Genomic DNA, 10,000 nt, shown 5'->3' with positions numbered 1-10,000 from the left:
CAGTCATTTTTCACCCGTCATCTCACTGAGAATTAAATGGATACGAACATTGATGAATGATGAGCCGCTAGCGGGCAGAAAAAACTGAAAGGGCGTGGAATATTAATGAGAATTTCGCATGGCATCCACACGTACTCCACTCTCCTTGTGTTACCGACATCGTCTGCTCAATGCAAAGATCATATGGTGTTTAGAGTTCACTGACAGTGGGGGAAAAGATATATCTATTAACCGAACCGCCACGAAGATTTACTTTCATTCTTTTCCATGGTATCGGATTTATCTCGTTAATTTGATTTACTTCTAGTATTGTATTCTGATCGTACGTGAAAATGACAGGACACTCAAACGAACTGATAATATATCATGCTAAATGCATATAGTCTGCCATGTTGCTCGATTAAACCACAACTGAACGATACACAGCTCAAATGGACGTACGACAGAACTCATCCGGAATACATTACGCACCCCAGGATAAAACTAATACCCTGCGAGTTCACCTACATCGAGCATACATCGATTTCACAGACTACGTGTACATCATGCATACAACACATGCACTTGGTAACCATGTACCTCAGGACTACATGCCGCATGTGGGGAGTAAATACAACAAGAAACTCCGATCTTCACGGAGCTAAGAGGGGAGGAAAAAACCCATACATACATACATATAGTCTTGCAGACGGCTTTAAAATATTTCTGATATCATCCTTGTCGTCATGTCCACCGCCATCATTATTAACCTGAAATGAGATGTGAACATTGGCTCTGGCATGAAGTTTTAAAATCAAAATCTTATAAAATATGAAGGGGAGTAAAGCGAAGGAGGACACACACACACACACACACACACACACACACACACACACACACACACACACACACACACACACACACACACACACACACACACACACACACACACACACACACTCGTGCTGAACAAACTATCTGTACAGAGAATTTACAGTATAACACGATAGTATGCAACACAATACAATCGTGCATTCGTTACATATTCAGCACCTGTTTATACAGTCCCCTTTCCATGTTGAGTACTTGTCTATGTTGTGATACTGCGCCTGGACAATTTGATCTTGTTCGAAATAATCAAGTCATGCTTTTCCTTATCTCAAAACATCCATCGATCATGATAATCAAGTCAGAGTTTACCTTATCTCAAAACATCCATCGATCATGATAATCAAGTCATGCTTTACCTTATCTCAAAACATCCATCGATCATAATAATCAAGTCATGCGTTACCTTATCTCAAAACATCCATCGATCATAATAATCAAGTCATGCTTTATCTTATCTCAAAACATCCATCGATCATAAAAATCAAGTCATACTTTATCTTATCTCAGAACATCCATCGATCATAAAAATCAAGTCATGCTTTATCTTATCTCAAAACATCCATCGATCATAATAATCAAGTCAGACTTTACCTTATCTCAAAACATCCATCGATCATAATAATCAAGTCAGACTTTACCTTATCTCAAAACATCCATCGATCATAATAATCAAGTCAGACTTTACCTTATCTCAAAACATCCATCGATCATAATAATCAAGTCAGACTTTACCTTATCTCAGAATATCCATCGATCATAAAAATCAAGTCAGACTTTACTTATCTCAGAACATCCATCGATCATAAAAATCAAATCATGCTTTATCTTATCTCAAAACATCCATCGATCATAATAATCAAGTCAGACTTTACCTTATCTCAAAACATCCATCAATCATAATAATCAAGTCAGACTTTACCTTATCTCAAAACATCCATCGATCATAATAATCAAGTCATGCTTTATCTTATCTGAAAACATCCATCGATCATAATAATCAAGTCATGCTTTACCTTATCTCAAAACATCCATCGATCATAATAATCAAGTCATGCTTTACCTTATCTCAAAACATCCATCGATCATAATAATCAAGTTAGACTTTACCTTATCTCAAAACATCCATCGATCATAATAATCAAGTCATGCTTTATCTTATCTCAAAACATCCATCGATCATAATAATCAAGTCAGACTTTACCTTATCTCAAAACATCCATCGATCATAATAATCAAGTCATGCTTTATCTTATCTCAAAACATCCATCGATCATAAAAATCAAGTCATGCTTTACCTTATCTCAAAACATCTATCGATCATTATCATCATCCCCACTGAAAACAAACAAACAATCCACAACATCACTCAACACACCATTTATCCCCCTATCCCTTCTCTCCTAAGCGATAACACTCAAATAATAAAATGGATACTCTAACAAAATGTCTACAATCACCATTACTTGTATTTGTATTTCTTTTTATGTGTGACGGGATATTAATCAAACAAAATTCTTCATCATCACCCCATGATTCTGACGTGGCGCGCGCCCTCTCAATGGGGGTAGAATTGCTATTAATCCATTAACATCAGCCCGCATGAAAAAAAACATAAAAAAATCGATCCACTTCATGGCAATGTACTATATACAGCGTTCCCCTTCTCCTCTCTCTCTCTCTCTCTCTGTCTCTCTCTGCCTCGTGACCTATCGTGTTTCAGCTCGTGACAGAGAGACGCCGTCATGAAGACAGGCGTGTCAGGCTCGCTCGGCATTGTTGGCTGTCAGACCACAGAGCTGGTGATATACACGGGACCTTGCTTTTTTCTTTTCACTTCCCTGACGAGAAATTTACATGCCGGAGGAATTATCAAACTTCTTGAACGAGGATTTGTTTTCGAATATCCGGAGTATAAACACAATTTGAAAACAAAAACAAAAAACAAACAAAAAAAGGAAGAAGAAGAAGAAGATGAAAAGATTGCTGGACCCAGTGGTCAGGTCAAACAGTTGTTTTGTTTGTTTGTTTGTTTGTTGTTGTTGTTGTTGTTGTTTTGTTTCTTGTTGTTTTTGTGCTGGTTGAGCAACATCAAAACAACCCTTTAAAAGTGAGAAAAATAGAACACCGTTAAGAGTAACTGGGTTCCTAATTAGATCCAGTTATCCCTGTGTGTGCGTGTGTGTGTGTGTGTGTGTGTGTGTGTGTGTGTGTGTGTGTGTGTATGTCTGTGTGTGTCTGTGTGCGTCTGTTTCTGTGTGTGTGTGTGTGTGTGTGTGTGTGTGTGTGTGTGTGTGTGTGTGTCAATCTGTGTGTGTGTGTGTATGTGTCTGTTTGTCTGTGTACCCGTGAACGCGTCTGTCCGTGCGCGTGTGACAAATGCAGTGGAGTGATGGCCTAGAGGAAACGCGTCCGCCAAGGAAACGAGAGAATCTGAGCGCGCTGGTTCGAATCACGGCTCAGCAGCCGATATTTTCCCCCCTTCCACTGGACCTTGAGTAGTGGTCTGGACGCTAGTCATTTGGACGAGACGATAAAGAGAGGTCCCGTGTGCAGCATGCACGTAAAAGAACCCACGGCAACAAAAGGGTTGTTCCTGGCAAAATTCTGTAGAAAAATCCAATTCGATAGGAAAAACAAATAAAACTGCACGCAGGAATTTTTTTTAATGGGTGGCGCTGTAATGTAGCGACGCGCTCTCCCTGAGGAGAGCAGCCCGAATTTCATACAGAGAAATCTGTTGTGACAAAAAAGAGAAATACAATACAATTGTACTCCGGGACAAAGTTCTCGTGGAGTATCATCCTCCAACTTACACCGGCGGCTTTCTGGCTGTCGCTGATTGGAGACCTCAGTCAAAGAGGGAGCAAGCTGAGCGATGATTGATTTCTTGGAAGAAGAAAATGCCAAGGCTGCAACTTTCGGGCTCGTGCCAGATTGCCTCTTTGACAGACACCGACCTGCTGCTGCAGCATGAGTGTTCTTGGAACTGAGGCATGGTGGAGTATTTGTTGTCCGAGAGGACGGCTGGTCATGGGTTTGTGGTCATGGACTGACAGTCACCGCGGAGATTGCGGCTGGTTTCTGGCTACATTATATATCCTGTGCTTGAAAGTGTCCACAACTACATTCGCTGTCGACGACTCGGTGTGTGCTGGCTAATATTACTGTTGACTCATGAAACTGAAACACTGGAGAATCATACTTAGGTCTACACCCGGAGCCTGAGACCGACATTTCATTGATTTGCATTGTCATCTATACGGTATTTGTGATTTTTATTTGCCAGTTTTATCATCACATTTGTAATTTCTGAGGAAAATCCTAAACAAACACGAGCAAATGACAATCACGTTCAGTTTCTATTTCTTCTATAACCGCTCGTTTCGATGCCTTGTCTGGTGTATTTATGGTTCGTGTCTTTTCAGCTAATTAGTTGTTCACAGGAAGCTAGCTGAGCCATGTAATTTTGTTTGTGGTCGATGGATTATCCACCCCTGTCCCCCAAATCCCCCTTACCTTCCTTCTTTTTCTTTTTTTTCTTTTTTTTTAATAGTACTAAAAAATTTTTTCTTGTACTTGATAATTGCGAATTTGTGCGTGTTTTTTGTTTTGTTTTGTTTGTTTATTTTGTTTTGTTATGTGTGTGTGTGTGTGTGTGTGTGTGTGTGTGTGTGTGTGTGTGTGTGTGTGTGTGTTCTTTTTTCTCTCTTTGTCCAGGGCTGGGTGGAAAAAAGCATGTGTACTTGCTTATCTCATTACCCTGGTGAAATAAAATTTCGTTTCGTTTCAGTGAGAATGGTATCATTTTGAAGCCTCATACGTGACATGAATTTTTCAGAAACACTACAAACAGTGAGAAGATACCAACATCCCATAAATGTAATTGTGAATATTCATGATCATATAGCTATGTACTTAAGATACAAAGCTTACACGGAACTATTTGATGTTGTCTTGCACACACACACACACACACACACACACACACACACACACACACACACACACACACACACACACACACACACAGCAGCTGTGTGTTTGTGTGTTTGTGTATGCGTGTGTGTGTGTGCAAGACAACATCAAATAATTTAACTGAAATAGAGAGGGATGTTTGTAGTACCTAGGTTTTATACAAATTTAATGTTTATTTGTTAGTGTTGGGCAACAACAATAACAACCTTTTCATAACTACCTTCCCGCAATAACAGCCTCTTCACCACAAACCGAAACAACATAACAACTCTTCACCACTACCGTCCCACAATAACAGTCTCTTCACCACAAACCGAAACAACATAACAACTCTTCACCACTACCGTCCCACAATAACAGTCTCTTCACCACTACCGTCCCACAATAACAGCCTCTTCACCACAAACCGAAACAACATAACAACCTCTCCACCACTACAGCAGCTCTCTCTGTGTGTGTGTGTGTGTGTGTGTGTGTGTGTGTGTGTGTGTGTGTGTGTGTGTGTGTGTGTGTGTGTCTTTCAGTCCCTAGGGAAACAAGAACCATCGATACGATTTGTTTCAAGTTCCATGCTGTGTGTTTGTGCCCCCACGCAAAAACCATATCCTTTAACACTCTGCTCCTTTGAGTTCTGTTCCTCAGCCACTGATCATCCTGTCTTACAGGACGATGGACAGCCAGAAACAGGAAGATTAACCCCTTGATTCCCGAACTTTGATGAATGGAAAATAGTGTGGCATCAATTTGAAGAGGAAGAAGTATTTGTGGTCTGTGGTGTTGTGATTTTGTTGAACAAAACTCATGTAGTTCCATGAAGAGGAAGAAGTCCTGGTGAAGGCTGATGACCGTCATCCTGACCTGTAGCCTCGTTCCTGTCTCACAGTCCTTCACTGACGAGCATACCCAGTCAGCAGCAGACTAGGGGTTAATATCAGACAACGGATCCACCCTCCTCCCCACCCCAGCCCCCAGCCCCACCCGGAGACACCCAAAAGGCCGATCACTCAAGAAACAATGCAGGCTTCCCTCCCTTCCGGAACCCTCCCCGCCTTCCTCCTCCTCCTCCTCCTCCCCCTCCCCACCCACGCCGAAGATGACGTCACGACCGTTTCGTCACGAGAGCTGAAAGAGTGCGTCACCAACAACACCACCCTCTCCTTCTCTACAGGCCACCTCGTCATCGACGCACATTACTACATCACCGAACACGACACCGCCACAGCCGACGACGACGAGGACAACGACGACCATGGCCAACAAGCACCACCGCCGAGTTCTAAGGGAGTCCTGACATGCACAATCAGACTGACCGCCGCTTCCACGGACATGGTCTACAGGGTGATGGTGGAGGAGAACGACCTGTGCGGGAGCCTCCGGGAGAGCTTCACCGACGCGGGGCGACTGCAGGTGACGCAGGGAGGGGACGGCGAAGTCATCAGCGAGTGTGGCTCCCCTGCCCGCTTCTTCAGCCACAGTCACCGCGTGGCCGTCATCGTCCGCGTGTTCCAGAGGCGGGACTTCAGGTTGAAGGTCAACGCCTCTGCCGTGCCCGCGGAGCAGAGGCTGGTGTCCTACTTCCCCACCTCCTGGCAAGGTGGGTGTCGTCGTCATCATCATTATCATTGTCATCATCGTCGTTGTCATCATCATCATTGTCATCATCGTCGTCGTCGTTGTCGTCATCATCATTATCATTGTCATCATCGTCGTTGTCGTCATCATCATTATCATTGTCATCATCGTCGTTGTCGTCATCATCATCATCATTGTCATCATCATCGTCGTCGTCGTCGTCGTCATCATCATCATCATCATTGTCATCATCATCATTGTCATCATCATCGTCGTCGTTGTCGTCATCATCATCATCGTCGTCGTCATCGTCATCCTCCTACCTCACCATCATCATCATTGTCATCATCGTCACCGTCTTTATCATCATAACCATCCTCATCACCATCATCATCATCATCGTCATCTTCTTCCTCATCCTCATCGTCATCAAAAATCAATGTGTATAGGCCTTTCCACGTACAACATGCTCAGTTCACTGTACAATGTAAAAACGGACGAATAAAGCATGCATTTTAACACCAAAATGAAAAAAGTTTATCTATATTGCGCCTGATCAAATAATTTTGCTCTAAGAGCTCAACAATTACAAAGGTTCCATTTAAAAAAAAAACCTCTCTGTCTCTCTCCCCCCCTCTCTGTGTGCACAGACCCAGTATATCTACTATATCTACAACGTGGCTGGTGGACGGGCAACCCCCCCCAAAAAAAAAAATCCATGGTTAAAATAAAAAGGGTGAAGGGAGGCGGAGGGGTGCGGGGAGGGGGTAGGGGGGGGGAGGGGCTGGCAAAATTCTGTAGAAAAATCCACTTTGATGGTAAAACAATTATATCATCATCATCAGCAGCAGCGTCATCATCATCATCATCTACAGTAAGATAAAGGTAAAATGAAATGAAATATAAATGGCATAAAAAAAATCATCATCATCATCATCATCATCATCAACATAACACAACAATAAGCATCATATCATCAAAGAATGATATATTGCAATAATAATAACAACAACAACAATAATAATAATAATGTACATCTACATAGCGCCCTTTCTCTCTAAGAGCTCATGGCGCTTTACATGAAAGAGAGAGATAAATCCTGGACATGCTGGCACCACTCCCATGACAATCATTCCACAGGGGTAGTAGATTCTCGAAAGAGAACAACAACAACAACAACAACAACAACAAACCCCAAAGAAAATAATTGTCCCCCTTCATTTTTCTACACTCCAGTTTTCGCCCATAGAGGGCTTCATCAGGAGACAGGACGCTTCCTAATGATGACATCATGTCGCCCATTCCCCCCGACCCCCCACAGGCTACGTGGAATCGCCAGGTTTCAGCGAGGGAGTCATGTACCCCTCGGGGCCTGATCAGTGGGCGAGGCTGCACGTGCCGGACGGTCACGTGACGATGGTCAGCTTCCTCCACCTGTACCTCAAGTCCTTCGAGGGCGGGAACCGCGACGACGCCCTGTCCCTGTACGTGGATGGAGAGACAGAGAGCCACCTGAAGTGGACCGTCACCCACGTTGATCAGGCCCCTGTGCAGGTGGTGTGCTTTGTTGTTGTCGTTGTTGTTCTTGTTTGAGGGATTTTTTGTGTTTCTTTAATTTTTTTTTTTTTTGTAGCTCTTTTCTTCTTGTTGTTGAGCTTTTTTTTTTTTCGTGGGCGGTGGTGGGTGTGTGCTCTTTTGTTGTTGTTGTTCTTGTTGTTGTTCTCGTTGTTTGTGGGTGTGTTTTTTTTGTGTGTGTTTCTTCTACTTTTTTTTTTCTTTTTTTTTTTGTAGCTCTTTTCTTCTTGTTGTTGAGCTTTTTTTTATCGTGGGCGGTGGTGGTAGGGTGGGGGTGGGGGTGTGCTCTTTTGTTGTTGTTGTTGTTCTTCTTGTTGTTTGCGGGATTTTTTGTGTGTTTTTTTTACTTTTTTTTTTTTTTTTTTTTTTTAGCTCTTTTCTTCTTGTTGTTGAGCTCTTTTTTTTTTATCGTGGGCGGTGGTGGTAGGGTGGGGGTGCGGGGCTGCTCTTTTGTTGTTGTTGTTGTTGTTGTTGTTCTTGTTGTTTGTGGGATTTTTTTGTGTTTCTTTTACTTTTTTTTTTTTTGTAGCTCTTTTCTTCTCGTTGTTGAGCTTTTTCTTTTCGTGGGCGGTGGTGGTAGGGTGGGGGTGGGGGTGTGCTCTTTTGTTGTTGTTGTTGTTCTTGTTTGTGGGATTTTTTTTGTGTGTGTTTCTTCTACTTTTTTTTATTTTTTTTAAATTTTTTTCTTAGATCTTTTCTTCTTGTTGTTGAGCTTTTTTTTTCGTGGGCGGTGGTGGTAGGGTGGGAGTGGGGGTGTGCTCTTTTGTTGCTGGTGTTGTTCTTGTTGTTTGTGGGTTTTTTTGTGTTTCTTTTACTTTTTCTTTTCTTTTTTTTTGTAGCTCTTTTCTTCTTGTTGTTGAGCTTTTTTTTTTCGTGGGCGGTGGTGGTAGTGTGGGGGTGCGGGTGTGCTCATTTGTTGTTGTTGTTGTTGTTGTTCGTGGGATTTTTTGTGTGTTTCGTTTACTTTTTAAATTTTTATTTTTTATTTTATTTTATTTTTTTTAGCTCTTTTCTTCTTGTTGTTGAGCTTTTTTTTTTCGTGGGCGGTGGTGGTAGTGTGGGGGTGCGGGTGTGCTCATTTGTTGTTGTTGTTGTTGTTGTTCGTGGGATTTTTTTGTGTTTCTTTTACTTTTTAAATTTTTATTTTTTATTTTATTTTATTTTTTTAGCTCTTTTCTTCTTCTTGTTGAGCTTTTGTTTTTTCGTGGGCGGTGGTGGTAGGGTGGGGGTGGGGGTGTGCTCTTTTGTTGTTGTTGTTGTTGAACTCTCTCTTCTTTTTCTTCTTTTTTTTCTTTCTAATAAGGCTTTTGGTTGTTGTTGATGTTGTTGCGCTCTTATTATTTTATTTCATTTTTGTTGTTGTTGTTGAGCACTTTTTCTCCAGATTTGTTGTTGTTGTTGTTGCCACTCCTCTCTCTGTGTCTCTGTCTCTGTCTGTGTCTCTGTGTATATATATATATATATATATATATATATATATATATATATATATATATATATGTGTGTGTGTGTGTGTGTGTGTGTGTGTGTGTATGTATGTATGTATGTATTTATCTATCTCCTCTCTCTTTAAGCTCTTTTGTTTTTGTTGTTGAGTTCTTGTTTTTAGCTTGTTGCTGTTGTTTTGTTGTTGAGTTGTTGTTGTTGTTTTTTTACAACATTTTTGTTTTTGTTAAGGCTGTTTTTTGTTGTTGTTGGATTTGTTTTATATTATAAAACTGATTTGGTACTGAACTCTTTTCTTTTGTGATTCTGTAGGTTGTTGTTGAACTCGGTTTTTGCCCTTGGCTTTTTCCCTTGAGGTTTTTTTACGCTCTTTGTGATTGTTGTTGAGCTTTTTTTCATAAGGTCTTTTTTGTTGTTAAGTTCTTTTTTTTTTTTTTCTTTTTCTTTTCTTTTAATGTGTTTTTGTTGTTTTTGTGCTTTAAAAAAATATTTTGAGCTCTTCTCATCAATTTTGTACTTAATGAGCTATTTTTGGATAGTTTTGTTGTTTTTAGCTCCTTTT

The 10,000-nt window shown here is 41.2% G+C and overlaps 1 protein-coding gene across 1 annotated transcript in view; it reads left to right on the top strand.

Annotated features, from left to right (window-relative positions):
* Positions 1-5,859: 5,859 nt before the first annotated feature.
* LOC143294656 (uncharacterized) overlaps positions 5,860-10,000 on the top strand; it is an 18,754-nt gene continuing 14,613 nt past the window's right edge. Inside the window, exons 1-2 of the mRNA XM_076606034.1 lie at positions 5,860-6,439; positions 7,739-7,971. Coding sequence (XP_076462149.1) covers positions 5,860-6,439; positions 7,739-7,971 — 813 coding nt within the window. The remainder of the gene's footprint in view (positions 6,440-7,738; positions 7,972-10,000) is intronic.

Source organism: Babylonia areolata, chromosome 20 (assembly GCF_041734735.1).
Source record: "Babylonia areolata isolate BAREFJ2019XMU chromosome 20, ASM4173473v1, whole genome shotgun sequence".
Taxonomy (NCBI): Eukaryota; Metazoa; Mollusca; class Gastropoda; order Neogastropoda; family Buccinidae; genus Babylonia; species Babylonia areolata.
Note: the sequence above shows the minus strand (reverse complement) of the source record. Positions and strands in the feature narration are given on the sequence as shown.